At 45.9% G+C, this 18,406-nt stretch overlaps 1 protein-coding gene across 2 annotated transcripts in view; it reads left to right on the top strand.

Annotated features, from left to right (window-relative positions):
• Positions 1-18,406, top strand: part of FNDC3B (fibronectin type III domain containing 3B) — a 371,182-nt gene that overhangs the window by 288,305 nt on the left and 64,471 nt on the right. For both annotated transcript variants that reach the window (XM_023515748.1, XM_003794293.3), the window contains exons 12-15: positions 11,018-11,142; positions 13,040-13,214; positions 15,004-15,090; positions 16,431-16,569. In XM_023515748.1, the coding sequence (XP_023371516.1) occupies positions 11,018-11,142; positions 13,040-13,214; positions 15,004-15,090; positions 16,431-16,569 (526 nt within the window). The remainder of the gene's footprint in view (positions 1-11,017; positions 11,143-13,039; positions 13,215-15,003; positions 15,091-16,430; positions 16,570-18,406) is intronic.

The raw sequence follows: 18,406 nt of genomic DNA, 5'->3' as shown, positions 1-18,406 counted from the left end.
CTTGAGCCCAGGAGTTGGAGGTTGCTGTGAGCGTGATGCCATGGCACTCTACCCAGGGGGACAGCTTGAGGCTCCGTCTCAAAAAAAAAAAAATAAAATAAAATAAAATAAAATAATAAGACTTCTGCTAAGAAACTATATATGGAACTATAGCTTGTGGTATGTCTACTCTTAGACCTGTGCTAATTTGCGGTAAGCGGTGCCTTTGCAGCTGTGAGGGTGAATGTAGCTGTCCCTAGGCCTCGTGGTGCCCTGGTGGGTGGATACGTGTGTGGATGTAGTAATGTCAGCACAGCTTTGGCCCATGGCATGTGGGGACCGTGGAAGAATCAGAAAATTGCTCTGTGCGTCAGTGACTCTGGGGTTGTTGAGAACCTTCCTCACAGTGACTCAGCCCAAAAGCAAGTTCACATCTGGTTTTCCTGGTGACTGCGGAGCCAATACAGCTGTAAAACACAGTGGACTAAGAGGAAATAAATACCTCAGAAACCATGAGGAAATACCCCGAGGAAGTAGAGAGAGCAGGAAAGGCCAGCAGCAGGTGGAGCCTGCGAGGGAGCCCTGCAGGCCTGCGCAGAGCCGTGTCCGGGAGCAGCTGCTGATACCTGCCTAGTTAAGGAGCAGCCAGGTTAGTTAGAGACTGAGCTGGCCTGTAGGAGACACACAGTAACTATGTATTAATCAGACTCCAATTTGGCTTAAGTGTGGAGTAATTAATGTTGATGATAATCTCTCAGAATGCTTCTTGGCATGAGTGAATTTCCACATTTCTGGTTAGACAGCAGCGGCTGGAATAGAGGCTGGTGGAGTGCTGGCAAGCAGAGTGACTTCCTGGGTCCCCCAGAATGGATGAGGAAACAGCTTCCCTGAGAATTTGGGGACCCTGTCTCTGCAAGGGGCTGTGCGGCTATAGGAGAGCTGCACAGCAGCTCTGTGGAGATGTCTGGGAAGGCCAGCTTCTACTCCAGCCTGGCCCACAGCCCGGCTGAAACAGCAGGAAGGTGTCCTTGCCAGGCCCTTTGCTCTTTGGTCATTGCTGGGGACTGCCATTGGGGGTTGGATGGTGGGGTCCTGGGTTTGTCTGCCACTCTGCCCATCAGAGACCGTCTTTTATTCAGTACCCTGAACCAGATCCATCCTGGCAAAGTGGCAATGTTTTGCTACATCACGGACTTTCCCTGCCGCATCTGAGGATGGTTTCAAAGAGCCGGTGGGAATAGGGGGCGTTGGGGGCATTGGAAGAAAATTTAAAAACCAAAGAGCCCCAGAATTGCTTCCCCCATTTTAGTTACTATTGATGGAAACTAGCTGAAAAAGCATTTATGACTCAGAAGGTCTTTAGGAGCTAAGGCATAATTAAAAGGAGCCCCCTCCTTGGGGTCCTCGGCCCGACAGCCACGCACCTGTGGCAGGTCTGTCCCCTGCCTGTCTCCATGTGTCATGAGCACAGGATGAGGCTGTGTGTTTGGGCAGCACACTTGGGGGAGGGTTCTAGCTGAGGTAAATTACAAATCTCATCTCGGTTCCTGGCACCTTATTTATCAACTTGTGTTTGTTGTGCCTGCTGGTTGCCAGCTGAAAGAAAGCCACCTTGTTCCTTGACTGGGTGGTGGACCATGCCCACCTGTCCCTGGGCCCATCTGTAAGCTGGACTAGCATCTTTCTAAGGTGACCTCCCTGCTCCCCCCCTCTCCTTCACTGAGGCTCCCTTAGCACATTGATCATATCAAAGGGCTTGATACCAGATGAACCTCCATATTTGGAGAAATATATAAAAACTATGTTTGTTTATTGAAATCAGAGGACCTGGTAATCATCCGTGGCTATTTCAGGCAGCCACACCTCACCCACTATCAGAAAAACTAGTATGCCATGGGGTAACGTGCTCAGCCACAAGCCATTCCACCCTGCTTCCTTTGGCAGTGTCCTCTGTGCCAAGATGCTCAGTGGCATGAAGGCCGCATCCCTGGGGTAGGTGGGGATTGTCACAAGGAACCTTTGAATCTGCCCAGCAGTCAAGTGTCCTCCCTGTTGGGCTCCCCCTGCCACCCATGTACACGGCTGTGCTGAGCACACACCTGCTCTTTAGTTCTCCAGCCAACATTTATCTTTGATGTTGCCCAGGGCCAGCCAGTGCTGGAACAGCTTCTAAATATAGACACCCTGGCAGACTGCATCTTAGTGCCTGGCGGGGTTCACTTGGCCAATGCAGTTTTATTTATTTATTTTGATTTATCATTGCCATTTCTGGCAAGTTTGAATTATGGTGTTATAGAGAGAGTGCCCAGCCCAGAATCACACAGCTTACATCTGGACCCAGCGCCATCAGCCATAGCACATGACAGTTGATAACTAGATTCACATAACTCACGTAGCAGGCGGTTACAGACCTGGTGGGAGAAGGTTGGGAAGGCAGGTACAGGCGTGGCTGTGAAAGGACCTGTGAGCGAAGGGGCCAGGGGGAGAGGCACAGAGCAGGCAAATACCAGCAAGTGTGGACTCGTGTGGACTCCCGCACCCTCCTATTAGCCGCTCATATTCTCGTGCCGGGAGTGAAGCTGTCACAAGGACAGCAGGAAGGTTGGCCTCCAGTCTGTTAATTTAAAGGTAATTGAAAGTATCAGCCAACTTCACCCACTAGTGCCAGGATGCTGGAGTACCCACTTCCATGTGACTCGCACCCGGGCAGTTAGAAACGTGAGCCAGAGCCACTGCCTCCACTATCCACAGAATTGCTCTGGTAGGGCATGTTTAGCCTGAATTAATCGGGTTATCTGTGAGTTACATGTGCAGAATGGCCACGGACATGGGGAACCAGTCTGTGCACAGGGGTCATCTCTCCACCTACAGAAGTCAGCCTTGTAAAGGTGTAGGCTAGTGAAGGAAAAAGCGACTTGAAGATATTCCTTTGTTACTGTTTTTAGTCTTTTGGTTACATCCTTTTACAGGCTGACACAAGCAACAAATACGTTCTTTTTAAACTTTTTTTTTTTGCAGTTTTGGACGGGGCCAGACTCAAATCTATTGCCTCTGGTATGTGGGGCCAGCACCCTACTCCTAGAGCCACAGGCACTGCCCTAAACATTTGTTTTTATCTTTAAAAATTAGTTGTGTTTTGTGAACTAAATCAAATAGTTCTTATATACGTAGCTACCAGTTTTCAAGTAGGCAGACAGTGTGTAAACTGGTTTTCCTCCTGGAGCTCTACCCCATTATGTGTTTGTAAACAGATACCCAGAGAGGTAGAAACCTGGTTATAGGAGGAAGTCTTTTGAAATGTTATTTATTTGCTTACTCCTATAGTTTTAAAACTATGTCATACCTAAACTGTCCCCCAAAGACCATTGCATGTCTGTATTTAAAAATCTCCCTAGGGGCGGTGCCTGTGGCTCAGTGGGTAAGGCGCCGGCCCCATATACCGAGGATGGCGGGTTCAAATCCAGCCGTGGCCAAACTGCAACAAAAAAATAGCCAGGCCTTGTAGCAGGCACCTGTAGCCCCAGCTACTCAGGAGGCTGAAGCAGGAGAATCACCTAAGCCCAAGGAGTTGAAAGATTGCTGTGAGCTATGACACCACAGCACTCTGCCAAAGGTTAATAAGTGAAACTCTGTCTCAAAAAAAAAAAAAAAAAAAAAAGCTCTCCCTAGCATTCTCTAAACTTGGGGCAGCATTATTAAAAATCATAATTCAGGCTTGGTACCTGTGGCTCAAGTGGCTAAGGCGCCAGCCACATACACCTAAGGTGGCGGCGAATCCAACCTGGGCTGCCAAAACAACAACGATGGCTGCAACCAAAAAATAGCCAGGCACTATGGTGGGCGCCTGTGGTCCCAGCTACTTGGGAGGCTGAGGCAGGAGATTCGCTTGAGCCCAGCAGTTGGAGGTTGCTGTGAGCTATGTGCCACAGCACTCTACCCAGAGGGACAGCTTGAGGCTCTGTCTCAAAAGAAAATCATAATTTAGTCTTAAATGTACTTCTATAAGATGAAGAAACTGCATAGCTCTTGACTGGCAAATATAGTTGATCTTTATTGTCTAGGAATATAACTTATTTTTAGCTTCTGCCAAAACAATTTGAATGACTTTGAGGGAAAAGGCATGTACTGTGTGCATGTAGAAAACACAGCCTTTTACACGTTAGACGTTGTTGTGTATGCTAGCTTTTCACATATAGGCCCTCACGTCCTGGCTGATGAGAATGTGGCAGGAATTTGTGAAAGTTTGCTGAAATTCGGTGGGATAAAACTTCATACTGCAAACATACATGGATATCAAAATAGATCAGTATAATACTCAAAACTTGGTGACTTAAAACAATCACTGTCTTACGCTTGTGGATTCTGCTAGGGATTTGGATTGGGCTTGGGAGCTCCGTGATGGAGCTGTAATTACAGCAGGGTTCACCTGGCATGCTCACTAGCTGGGGCTGGGGTCAATTTTCTGGCAATGTCTTTACCCACAATCTTGTAGGCCTGGCCCTCTCTGGAGGCCGTCCACATGGCCTGCTAATCCTGCCTGGGACTCCCTCACAGCCTGGCAGCCTTAAAATATCAGAATGATGAGGCGACTGTCACAGCGAAGACCCGGGAGCTTTGTCACCTTTTCAGGCCCAGCCCTACACATCACCCAGTTGCACTTCTGTTCCCTTTGGTTATAAGAGTCACAAGCCCCCCACATTCAAGAGAAAAGGACCCAGATGCTATTCCTCAATGGATGGGTGATCAAAGAATTTTTAGACTGTTTAAAATTGCCACCTTGTAACATAAAGCTTTTCCTTTCAGTCCTGAAAACCCATTAATACAGTTTCCCTTTACCTTTGCACATACGGTGTTTTAGAATCCATGTCCTCAGAGTGTTCAGTGCCACACTATGGACTGTGAAGGTCCAGCATAACTCTTTCTCCTGCCCCTTCTTCTCTTCTTAGTGTTCCGGAGAGAAGGAGAAAGGAGAGGGGCAGTAAAGGGCAGCACTGCTCAGCTAGCTGGCGAGATGTGCCTCAGAGTCGCACTGAGCACCACTCTGCTCAGCAAGGGAAGGGTCACTCTGCTTGAACTCTTAGTGACAGAGACAAGGAGCCAGGAGATAAACCATCTCCTCTGGTTGCTGTCTCCACCTCAGTCCTTGTGTCAGAAAACCATGGTCCTGTGTCTTGTCCTTCAGGCGACTCTGCAAGGTGCTTTACATTTTTATTTTGTTTGTTTAAGGAGGATATAAATACATATATAAATGTATTTATAACCTTTATTTTTATTTAATAGCATTTTTAATTTTGAGACAGTATTTTGCTGTGCTGCTCAGACTGGAGTACAGTGGCATGATCACAGCTCATGAAATGGGAGTTCAGGGCAGCTAGAACTCATGGGTCTCCCGTGATCCTCCCGCCTCCTGAATAGCTGGGTCCACAGAGCCCACCACCCTGCATTGCTAATTTTTAAATTTTTTGTAGAGACAATGTCTCACTATGTTGCCCAGGTTTGTCTAGAGCAGCAGTTCTCAACCTGTGGTCGTGACCCCTTTGTAACAATGAAAATACATCCTGCATATCAGATATTTACATTACGATTCATAACAGTAGCAAAATTACAGTTATGAAGTAGCAGCGAGAATAATTTTATGGTTGGGGGTCACCACAACATGAGGAACTGTATTAAAGGGTCGCAGCAGCAGGAGGCGGTTAAGAAGGTTGAGAACCACTGGTCTAGAGCTTCTGGCCCCAAGTGCTGCTCCTGCTCAGCCTTCCAAAGTGCTGGGATTATGGGAGTAGGCCACTGCCTGAGTTTCAGTTTTTAAACAGTAGATTAGAAAGAAAATGGAGAATCAAGTAAGTAGTAAAGGAGCACAAGAGAAAATCGAGAACATGCTCCTTCACCAACTTAAAACCTATTATGCAGAGGGTGCAAAGAAACTGTGCAGGTGAAGACAGGAAACAGCCGTGTTAAAGTCATCACACTAAGTCACATTTGGCTTTTGTAATTACTAGAGGTGCCATTGTTGGCATATATTGAGTATTATGATTTCCATTGTTAAAATGTGTATGCTTTTTTGTCACCCTTTCTATTTATAATTTATCTCCAAATTTCATTTTAAAGAATACATTGCTTAATTAGGCTTTCTTTTCCCCTTGGGGAGAAGATGTTTGTCCCTGAGGTGGTTGTCGCGTCCTGGGAGTGTTCCGGGGCAGTCATTTCCTGCCGTGTGGCTCGTAAGACCCAAATTTCCCCTGGTCCCCATGCTCCTTCCCCCCTCTCTTCTGTGACTGAGCCCCTCTCAGGGGCTCAGTTGGAGGTTATTGCTCTTCTTCAGAATTTAGCAGGAATTACAGAACCTGCAACATGTGGACTCTCAATATTTTCCAGACTTGTAACGAAACGCATGACCCTCTAAAAAGTGCAGAGGGAGCTGAGGGAACAGGTGCTGGCAGAGCAGGTGGTGCCCTGTGTCTTCTAAAGCAGTGACTTTCTCCCAAAGATGGTGTGAATCTAGAAATGAAAAGAAGTATTGTGTGCCAAGTTTCAAACAAATGAAATGTCCGGGCGGACTCTTGGTAAATTGAGCTTCCCTGACATCAGGAGATCAGGGTGTCCAAGACGCCCTGGAGGGAGTCAGTCACCCAGTGGTGTGCAGGAGGTGGGTAATACACAGTGTGGTTCCTTTCAGTGACAAGAAGTGGGGATGGAGGCAGGCTAGGAGCTCAGGATGAGGCAGGATTGATCTCATGTGTGCTGTGAGCAGGAGCCAACTTGCTGGCAGGTCAAGGCCTTTCCTAGAGAGCAGTGTTGACCAGAAGTGGTGGACAAGCACCCCGGGCCTAAGGCCAGGCATGCAGGAAACCTTTCCCCAGGTTGATGAACTGGTACTCTCGGCCAGTGTGAGCTGGAGTGACAAGGGGTTAGTGACAACTGCAAGGCTGGGCAGCTGAGAAGAGGAACACTTAGCCTGAAAGAGAAAACCCCAGGTCTGCAGCGCAACAGCCTAGCCAGACCGAGCACCTGGAGGTTTCTCTGTGCAGAGTTGGTTCATACTCCAAGATTTCTTTACGTTCTAGTAAAGATTAACCTTGCCCTTGAATGAACTCAGCCTGAACTGTAAAAAACAAGTGCTCGGGCATGCCCAAGATTATACAATGGAAACCAGCCAGTAAACCCTGAAACCTGCCCTCTCCTGGCTCTGATGCTGGCAGCAGACAGCATGAAGAGCATGGCCGAGGCGCACAGTTCATGTCAGGTGAGGTCAGTGGCCTAGCGGCCAGGCTGGCTCCGAACAGGCAGCTGTGTGCCTGTGCGGGCAGTGCTGTGGCTGTGTGCCTCCTCTCACTGTTCCTTTGCCTGGGGTGAGGCCTCCTCTTTCCCCACTGAGAGCAGGGACTCCAGTACTCGCTGGCCCCCTCACTGCACACCTGCCTGCCAGGCACTGGATGGGGTGCTCCTGGGAGTCTGTCTCCACTCTTTCCTGTGGACAGCCACTTTCCATCCCCTGGCCACGTTTTGAAAGCATGTCCTCTCATCCACTTGACACATGAGTGGCCCAAGGCCCAGGCTACGGCTCTCCCTGCTGCCTGTATTTGACCAGATTATCAATGACAGCTGGCCTAAAAACTATCAGGATAGGGTGGCACCTGTGGCTCAAAGGAGTAGGGCGCTGGCTCCACATGCTGGAGGTGGCAGGTTCAAACATAAACCCAGCCAAAAACTGCAAAAAAAAAGGATCAGGATATTACCTATTTCCATTAGGACCATCTTCTAGTATGCAACTTTGCACAAGGCTGACTTTAAAATATTGAAAAGCGAGTGTCCCGTGTATAGCTAGCATCTCAGTAATCCTGTGTAGTTTAAATTAGGTTTTACTAAAAGAGGGAACAGCTGGCTGTAGATCATAATCTCAGAACCACATGGAGCTGCCCTGCCTGTCAGACGTGAACACTGATTTACTTTCTGTGAAGCCTTGCCAATGGTAACAGTTTGGATGTATTTAATTTCTGATAAACGGTGATAAACATTCACATTCCCACTCCTGTCAGCCTACATGGATCTTTCAGTCTACTAAAGCATTAGCTCTTTTTATCCTGTCCCTTTCTGTCATCAAGAACTGGCCAGTATTTTATTTATAAATGCTGTGTGCAGTCTGGCATACCCCTTGGTTTACAAAGAGATTCTCTAAACTTCTGCACCTTGGAACACATCCTCACTGCAGCGCTCCTGCCCAGAGCTACCGCCCTGGCAGGGACACCCAGCGCGGGGCATGTGCGGATGCGTCCCCGCGGCCAGGGCCGACATGGCTGCTCGGCTGTAGATCACTGTTGTACTGCAGTCACTTTTCTGGATATTAACTCTTTTCTTTCCAGATATCCTTTTTATGTTAAACCCCATGTGATCTATGAGTATATTGTTTATTCTGAAGCTTCTCTCATGTTTGAAATATTTTATCTACTTTCCTTTCTTTTGCGTTACTCACTAACTTCTAAAAATTCACTAAGCTCTAATTCTTTAACTGTGTAGAATATTACTGTGTGCACTCTTAGGCCTGTCGACTTCTGAGACATAACTTCTAAAGCATGATCCCAGGTTCGCACAATGCTGGGTTTGTCTGCAGGGTCCTAAGTTCCACGCACATGGTGGTACTGTCTCCAGGGGGATATTTGTCATGCTTTGTCTAAACAGGTAGGCATCGATTTAGCAGTTGTTCCTGATACTGAAGTAGAAAGAATTTTTGAAATGTTAGCTCTATAGGAAAATTTCCCAGAGATCCCATCCGTGGCGCTATCTCCCCAATTCTTTAGTGAGCCCTTTTAAGGTGTTATGGCCCTTTTAAGAGAAAAGTCTGGCTCCCGCCATCAAAGCCTCCCGCTTTTCTCAGTAAGTTCTAGTCTGGTTCCTGCCATCTCGAGACAGGTCAGCCTAGTGAAGAGCAGACCAACTTTCATTTCCTGACTGTAGTTCTAAGCACCAGAAATGGGCAAAGGTAACCAAGCAGGAAATACGCAGAGGCGCGGCATTGAAGGAGCCAGCGTCAGATTTGGAAGGGGTGAGAGCTTCTGCCCCGACATGCCTTTCTCCTACTGTTTATTCTGAGTTGAGAAACAGAGGAGGAAAGAAGGTAGATCGTGCGAGTCCCAGAAATGGAGACAAAACACTCTGGGGTTTGCAGAGTGTGTCTGTGACCTGGATATAATCGTGCAGATGTGCGCACAAGAGTGAATTGTCAGAGTCGGTGTGTGCTGTCAGGTGCCAACCACAGCGACTTTACTCAAACAGCCTGCAGGTGTGTGCCTCACCACCTCCCAGCCTGCTTTCTTACACCCAAATGTACTTTCAGCCCCTATGAAAGGAGCTTTTAGTCTTGAAGACCATTAAAACTTTGATCCCTTCCAAGGAACCACTTTGCTTGGGGCAGTGGGGTAGGGAAGGGTCAATGGAGAGTGAACCGTGGTGTGGTGGTTTTAATCTGCCCATCCTAACAACATTCAGGCTAGTTGTGTATTTGTTTTATTTTTAATTAAACTTCTTGGAATGTGGTACTTGGAGGCCTGTTTAAAGGAAATTTGCTTAGGGGAAAAAATGTGCTTGCTTTATTCTTTATAAAATAAATGGAACCTCAGACATAGTCCTGAAGGCCCTGGGCTAGACGGCCTGACTGGCATGCTGCATTCGTCAGCACTCACCTGCAGTTTCTCTTGGGTGGGCGTGGGGCATGGCTAGGAAACTTTTTAAGCCCCAACAAGTGCGCACACGCCACTGAGCATGTGATAAGGTGGATAGGTTTCCTCTTCATACATGGGTCTATTAAAGACACCCACTAAAGTGTTTTATTTTTACTTTAAGATATTTAAATTATCGTGTCAGGCTAAGAAGGCATTAAAAATACATTTCTACCCTAATAAGAAACTTAGAGTCTTGTGAGATAGACATAGGCATGTTCAGCAGTGTACCACCTGCTCATCGGACGTTCAGCCTATAATCTTTGACTGAGCTCTGGGACTGTCTAAATCCAGTTAGCAGGAAAGCAGATGTGGACAAGATGAGTCAAAGGCTTGTGACCAGTCTTCAGGGGTCACTGAACAAACAGCTCAGCACCACTGCAGAGTGAGTGCTATGAGGGACATGGGGGCTGCTGCACAGCCAGAGAAGCACAGCTGGAAAGGGTTGTGTGGCCAAGTAGCTGCACAAACCAGCCCTTGGCGCCGAGGGTTGCTGTGAGTAGCTGTGCAGTGTAGAGCCAGTGGCCTGTGGCTGCTTGCAGACTCTGGTTGATTAGATAGGGCAGTGTTGACCAACCCAAGTGAGAAAGAGGACTTTTGAAGTTACAGTCTTTAACTGGAGCATTACCTTGTGCCTGAAAGGACCTTTTTTACTTTGTTAACCAAAACAACTTTAGAAATACCACAAGTCCAGTGAATTCCCTGTCTCGGATGCAGAATTTTCTGTAGAGCCTTATGTTAAAGATGAGATTTCAGACTGGGTGCAGTGACTCACGCCTGTAATCCCAGCACTTTGGGAGGCCAAGGCAGGTGGATTGCCTGAGCTCATGAGTTCGAGAGCAGCCTGAGCCAGGGCTAGACCCCATCTATAAAAAATAGCCATGAGTTGTGGTGGGCACCTATTGTCCCAGCTACTTGGGAGACTGAGGCAAAAGAATTGCTCAAGCCCAAGAGTTAGCAGTTGCTGTGAGCTGTGACACTACAGCACTCTACAGAGGACAACAAAGAAAAAAAAATGACATTTCATCATCCAGAGCTTTATGCTCAACCCAGACACTTCCTGTGAGTTCACCTTCTGTTGATTTATTTGTATAAACTAGGAAATTTACAGGGTTTTTTTTTTTTTATTTGTTTGTTTGTTTGTTTTTGGCCAGGGCTGGGTTTGAACCCGCCACCTCCAGTATATGGGGCCGGCACCCTACTCCTTTGAGCCACAGGCACCGCCCAAAGTAGGAAATTTAAAAAGTCACAATGCCCCTTCATTTTCTTATGGTCATTTTTTTTTTTTAATGTATATAAATTGTTTCATTGTTTTCTTTTAGGGAAAAAGAAACGGTGGTTTCAGACAGTGCTTCTTCGGAAGCCAGAAGCATTGCAAGCTGACAAAGCTCTGTCCAGCAATGGGGTACACGTTCAGGCTAGCTGCACGGAACGACGTCGGCACCAGGTATCGCGCCTCCCTGTCCTCTCACCCTTCAACCTTGGAGGGGTAGGATTCTGAGCCTGCCCCTGTGTTGCTGGAAGTCACAAGGAAGGTGCCTCCACACCAATTAGTGAACTCTGAAACCCTAATGGCTCTCAGGGGTGGAGGAGGCAGGTTGGTAACACTTTGTGAAGTTATAAAGAGGCCATTTAGGCTGAAAAGAAGGTTGGGCATCTTGGATGGGCCACTCCTTTTAAGAAGATTTTCAGCAAGCAGTGATGAAAAAAAATACATTTTTCCATTGATCAAGAGTTCTCAGCAATTCAAGCACAGCCTTTTATGAGCCTCTTTGATCAACTGAGCCCAGCAAGTACACCTGTTCCCACCTTGCTGCCGCAGCCTAACCCAGACAGCAGCCTTCCATAAAGGTCTTCCATAAAGACCTTGATTTCCCAGTTCTAAGAGCATCTTCCCTGGGCTCAACAACAATGGTCGGCCCAGTACCCTTTTCTTTGTATCAGGAAACACATAATTGGAAAAAAGGCAACAGAATGAAGAGCTTGTTAAATAAGGTGATGAAATAAAAAGGCACATGATCTGGAAGTGTAAAGCTCCAAGGAAATTCCTTTTTAAAACCTGCTACTGCTACCTTCATCTTGGCTCTTGAAACCCCAGTGTGTCTGCAATGTGCTGCCAGACTGCAGAGGGGCCACCCCAGCAGTCCTCGCCAGGGAGGCCTCAACCCTCCAGTCAGAGCTCCCTCTTGGAGAATCCCAAGTTGGAACTCTCCCCCCCAGAGTTCACTAATTGAAGAAGTTGTAATGATAAAGGCTTCTATGGTGCACGAATTTTTAAATGAGTTTGAACATCGATAGACTTTTTAAAACAGTACTTATATGTTTGTAAAAAAACATTTATTTCATCAACAGCCAAATATTAGTGCTGACATTGATTTGAAGAATTATTGGTAGCTATTGGTCATAGCTTAATGAACATTGCATGGCGCCATACTTTCTGTTCAGTGCTTTTGGGGGGAAAATAAACCGTTAAGGTCAGATACCCCCCAGTGTCTGTGGGGATTGCTTCTAGGACACACCTCCCTCCCTGCTCCCCCTTGGGTACCCAGATCTGCAGGCAGTCAAGTCACCTATGTAAACAGTATAGTGTTTGCATACACCGCAGGCATATCTTCCTGGAGATGGAGAGAGAGATATGCGGGGGGTGTGTGTGTGTGTGTGTGTGTGTGTGTGTGTGTTCATTTATTTATTTATTTTTGAGACAGAATCTCACTCTGTTGTCCAGGCTAGAGGGTATCATAGCTCACAGCAACTTCAAACTCCTAGGCTCAAGCAATCCTCTTGACTCAGCCTCCAGAGCAGCTAGGACTGTAGGTGCCCATCACAATACCTGGCTAGTTTTTCTATTTTTTAGTAGAGACAAGGTCTTGCTCTTGCTCAGGCTGGTCTTGAACTCCTAAGCTCAGGTGACCCTCCCATCTTGGCTCCCAGAGTGTGGGGATTGCAGGTGTGAGCCCCGCCCCCAACTTGTCCTGGGTATTTTAACCAGCTCCAGTGACACTATACCCACCGGCGTGACACTGCATATGCACACCCATTCCGGGGCTCAATGCGTGGCAAATTCAAGGTTCGATTTCTTTAACTTTGTGGAATTTTTCCAAATATTTTCGACATTGGAAAGTATTGGTTGAATCCCCAGATGGGGATCCCATAGATAGGGAGGGCAAGCACATGTTGTCCCACAACGCGGAGAGCTTGTCCAGCAGCAGACAGAGGTGGGGGCAGGCTGGGGGTGGAGATGTGATTGCAGGAGGCCTCGCCCGCTGTTGCTCACTGAGCCGTGTCTTGTGGCCATGCCCTCCCATGTGCTCCTAACACGTGTCTCTCTGAACCCCTCTCTACAGCGGCTACAGCCAGGAGGTGGTGTGCTACACACTGGGCACCATCCCACAGACGCCCTCTGCGCCCAGACTGGTTCGAGCCGGTATCACATGGGTCACATTACAGTGGGGTAAGCCGGAGGGTTGCTCCCCCGAGGAAGTTATCACCTACACCTTGGAAATTCAGGAGGATGAAAATGTAAGTTTCGCAGATTTTACACCCTCGTGTATTTTGCATGTTACAGCTGCAGGGCACTGTGAATTAGGTCAGCTATATAATTCAGAACAAAACTCTCAGCTTCCACCACTCCTCCACCTCCTTCCCAACAGCAGCCAACAATGCCATCTCCGCCAATGGCACCCTCTTCCTCCCAGCTGGGGAAGCCAGAATCCCTGTAGTTGGCCCTGACCCTGTGCACAGGCAGTCAGCAAGTCCCTGTAAGTGTCCTTTAGTAGTCACATAGGTGTCCAGCTGTTCTTCATGTGCACAGCTACTGCCATTCACAGGCCTTCATCTCATCCCTGGATCATTACAGTGGCCTTCTAGTATTATACCCAACTTCACACTTAGGGTGCTACCGTCTGTTCTCCACACAAAACCTGAGCCACCCTGCAAAATACAGAAAGATCCTGTCAGTGGTCTTCTAGAACCTTTCTGCCTTGGCGGCTTTCCTCCCTCCCAGGGCTCACAGCGCCCACAGGGTCCGTGTGCAGAGTCCTTCCACTGTCAGCCTGCCAGCCTTGGGGTGCTGCCTGAACACACCAGTTGCTCTGGCCTCCAGGACCCTGCAATTCCTGTGCCCTCTGCCTAGGATGCCCTTCTAGACATCCCACTCCCTCATTTCCCTCAGTTCCCCAGGGAAGGGGAACTATCTCTAAATAGCTCTTGGCTGACCACTCCATGGAATAGCGCTGTCTGGTAGAACATTTTGCAGAGACAGAAGTGAGCAGCCTGTGCTCCATTAAGGCAGCACCTGGGCACGTGGCTGCCGAGCATCAGAAATGCCGCTTGTGGTCTGGCAGAGCTGAGTTTTTATTTTTTATTTTAGTCTCACTCTGCCCCCCTTGGTAGAGTGCCATGGTGTGATAGCTCACAGCAATCTCAAACTCCTGGGCTCAACTGATTCTCTTGCCTCAGCCTCCCAGCTAGCAGGGACTACTGGTGCCCACCACAATGTCCAGCCACTTTTAGAGACAGGGTCTCACTCTTGCTCAGTCAGGCTGGTCTCAAATTCCTGAGCTCAGGCGATCTACCCTTCTTAGCCTCCCAGAGTACTAGGATTACTGAATTTTTAATTTAATAGATTTAAACCCAGAGAACCATACATGTGGCTACTGTGTTCAGCCTGGACGGCATCATCCCTCTAGCACCACCACCTGTCCTCTGTCCCAGCTTCAGTGTTTGTTACAGCACCAAACCCACATGACATGCTTTGTATGTACTTGAAGGTTTGTTTTTAGCTGCCCCCTCTGGCTAGGTGTGAGCCTGTGTGCCCTGGGGTGGTGCTGAGTGGTTAGAGCCAACCTGGTGCCGAGAAGGTGGTGTCTGGTGAGTGATGGCCATGGAGGATCCTGTGAGTGCCTGTGTTCAGCTTGCAGTGGACTGGTGCTCTTAAAGGAGCATGCCCTTTGTCCTCAGCAACCTCAGCCGGAGTTTCTTACACAGCGTACTGCAGTTTGACTATGAAGACCTCAACACAAGAGGCTTTTTTCACAACAACATTGTTAAATTTCAAAATGTACTTCTTTGTCACAATAAAGTTGACCACACCCAAGAGAAACTATACCATGATAGAGCGAGATTTCCATGTAAGGCTCCAGTGCTGTGCACGGCTCCAAGGGCATCAGATGCTCTTCTTTGCAGTAGCCACCAAACCCCACCACTGGTGGTGCTAGGAAGAGACCACAAAAAATCCTGTATACAAGGTATATATATAATGCCCAGATTTCTTGAAACTGATGTTTCTTTCTTGGCTTTGCCTTTTCAGGATAATCTTTTCCACCCAAAATACACTGGAGAGGATTTAACCTGTACTGTGAAAAATCTCAAAAGAAGCACACAGTATAAGTTCAGGGTGAGTCAGTCCTTTTGGTACCTGTACTGCTTAAAAATGAAGCTGTTTTATGTTTCAGGATTTACCACTTCAAATGAGTATACAGGTTAAAAGATAGTTGAAGTTCACAACACATTTTTTTTTTTTGGTCAGCTTAAAAAATTTTTTAAATTTATTTTTGCAGATGTCAGAGTTACAAATGTTTTTTGTTACATGGATGAATTGTACAGTGGTAAAGTCAGGGCTTTTAGGATACCTACCACTGGAACTGCGTACATTGTACGCAGCAGGTAGTTTTTCATTCCTTGCCTTGCGCTTTCTGAGTCTCAGCTCTCTCCCCCCACTCTGTGCAACCAGGTGTACCCACCACACATTCCCACTTCCCACTGGGATACTTCATTTGTCATAGCGGCTTCCACATTACACCCAAGAATAGCACTGCATACTTCTAAAATAAGATTTATAAAATGCACACCATGCTTTAATTTTAAAATTCACTTTTGAGAGAGAAAACTGCCCTGATGCATTATAATAAATTGCATTCCTGCATGGGCAGTGCCCTGGCCTGGGCAGACACAACCCAGATGCTGGTGCTCCAGTCACTCCGCCGCCCAGCACGCTCTTCTCACCCACCTTTCTCCTTCAGTCACGTTTCTTTTTTGCTCTTCATTTTCCTTTCTCTTCTGCCCATTTCTTTTTCCTCAGTTGTTGTTATTCTCTTCCGTTACCCGCCCTCTCCCCACTTAGGCTGTTTTTGGTCATTAACAGCCACTATTAATGTTACCAAGGGACTTTGTGTTATAGCCAAAAAAGAGACCACAACTTTGTGATCATTCTGTGCTGCAGCCCTGTTTAGTAAATTCGCGCATGCCACCATGTTTCCCACTGTGACAAGTCCATTTTAGAGAGAGGGTTTTCTTCTGACTCCACTCTTCCTCCTCTAATTGGGGACCAAATGGTGTCATTTGCCACAGAGTAGTCACTGAGCAAGTGGCACGTGTGAGGACTTGAGGAAATAGGTTCCGAGAACACCGCGGCACTGCCAGCATCTCTCCACAAGGTGGCGTTGCCCTTCTCTTAGGCAAGGGAGCTAATTTTTTCTGCCTTCCCATCTGTATTTACCATCTACAAAATAATATGAACTAGGTGATGACATACTGGCTTTATTGAGTCTTAATTGTTAATATCCAACATAAAATAAGTAATATAAAAAATAAATACTGTGAAATCAATACGTGAGTTTAGAGAGGAAAAAACGTGTGTTTGTCTGAGTTATGGATGCCTTGATCATGCCTTGTTAAAAAGTCACCACTGATTGAGAAATACTAAAGCATGCTAACGTTTTCTCGGTTGTGTTGTAGCTGACTGCTTCTAATATGGAAGGGAAAAGCTGTCCGAGTGAAGTTTTGGTTTGTACAACAAGCCCTGACAGGCCTGGACCTCCTACCAGACCCCTAATTAAAGGACCAGTTACAGCTCATGGCTTTAGTGTCAAGTGGGGTATGTTTGGCTGTTGCCACTGCTACTTTATTTTTGATAGATTTTTAAAAATTGATTTCAGAATTGACAAGCCAAAATAATAAATGGGCAGTGTTATTTGCAGGAGTTTTATGCATTTGGAATACACAACATGGAAAACATTCTGAAAATTCTACAAATTAAAATGAACAGTTCCTTTTTAACGGACAGTTAAATTTTAGTGGACATGAAAATGGACAATTTTAAGAGTATCTCATTTACTCGATGATTTTTCCTGTTTTTTTTTTCTCTCTATGTTCAAATCAGCATCTATTGACTTGAATGCAGTAATATCTGAATACATAGTTCATTCTTCAGTTGCTCACCCTAAAAAAAAATTCAGCAATATTTAATAGGAGAGTTTTGACTTTTAAAGTTAATATTAATAAATTTCAAAACTTAGGTGTATTATTTTAAATAAATTTTGGCATAAAGAATTTTAAGTTGCAATAAATGAGGAAAATTTTTGTTTTCATTGTTGTTTGTATGTAGCCAGAGTCTTGAACTTAAAAAATTTTTCATATTAAAGTTTATGTGAGGTTTCAGGTTATCTGGTAGAGGGATTCTGTGGCTTACTTCTGCTGTATAGATTATTTTAATAAATGAATACAATTAGAAGGTTGCCAGCATTTCTAATTATATGTAAAATTGTTGTGATGTATATAATTTTTGCTAATGTCATATGATATTGACTATGTAACAGGCAAAAAAAAATTTTAAAGTAGAAATTGAAAATAAGATTTTTATCTAGCAGCCAAGTAGTATAATTGAATTAAAAACTTAACATTAGACTACTATTGGAAATCAATCACTGAGACAAATGACTATTTTGAGTTACCTAATAATTTTGAGGCAAAGTTACTGGGATGTCTTATTTCCCTGAAAGGTGAGAATGATGAAGAAAAACTGCAAAAAATTTAGGTATACTTTTTGCTAGACAATAGAGGTATTTGTCTTTGAAAATCTATTAACACTGAGTATTTACTTTCATTAGCTGTATGCTGTAATATTTAGCATTATAATTATTAAAATGTCTATTACTAAAATGTGTATAAATGGAAATATAAGGTGAAAGAGGGGAAGTAAATTTTCTAAATCTATGATGAAACTTCAGGTTTCTATAAATATCCTTTATATCTAAGAAAACGGAAGTAGCAGACTGATGTAGAGAGAAATTCTTGATAGTTTTGTGAAATTATCCTGCGAGGTGTCTTCCTGCTCAGAGAGTGAAATCCCTGCGGAGACAGAGTCACCAGCAGACGGTATACCCAAGAGACCCTTGGGCCAGGAGCAGACCAGAACCTTCTTCCTCTGGCTGCCTGCTGAGTGCACGTGTGGGGATGTAGAACTCACTTGGTGGTGACTGTGCTAGAATGGATTTATTCCATTCAGATGTTTCATTTATTTATAAATTTTGCACTTTCTTCTTTTTCTATCTCTCAAAAAATTCTAGTCACTAATAAATAGAATAAAATAATAAAAACAAAAAGATATATGAATATTTCGTCTTATATTAAAATTGTCAAATATTAAAAAGCTGTCTTCAGGGGCAGCGCCTGTGGCTCAGTGGGCAGGGCGCTGGCCCCATATACCAAGGGTAGTGGATTCAAACCCGGCCACAGCTAAACTGTAACAAAAAAATAGCTGGGTGTTGTTGTGGGTGCCTATTATCCCAGCTACTCGGGAGGCTGAGGCAAGAGGATCACCTAAGCCCAGGAGCTGGAGGTTGCTGTGAGCTGTGTGACGCCATGGCACTCTACCCAGGGCGATAAAGTGAGACTCTGTCTCTACAAAAAAAAAAAAAAAAGGCTGTCTTCAG

Source organism: Otolemur garnettii, unplaced genomic scaffold (genome assembly GCF_000181295.1).
Source record: "Otolemur garnettii isolate 467f Iridium unplaced genomic scaffold, OtoGar3 scaffold00078, whole genome shotgun sequence".
NCBI classification, from domain to species: Eukaryota; Metazoa; Chordata; class Mammalia; order Primates; family Galagidae; genus Otolemur; species Otolemur garnettii.
The sequence above is the reverse complement of the archived record's forward strand: the minus strand, read 5'-3'. Positions and strand labels throughout refer to the sequence as shown.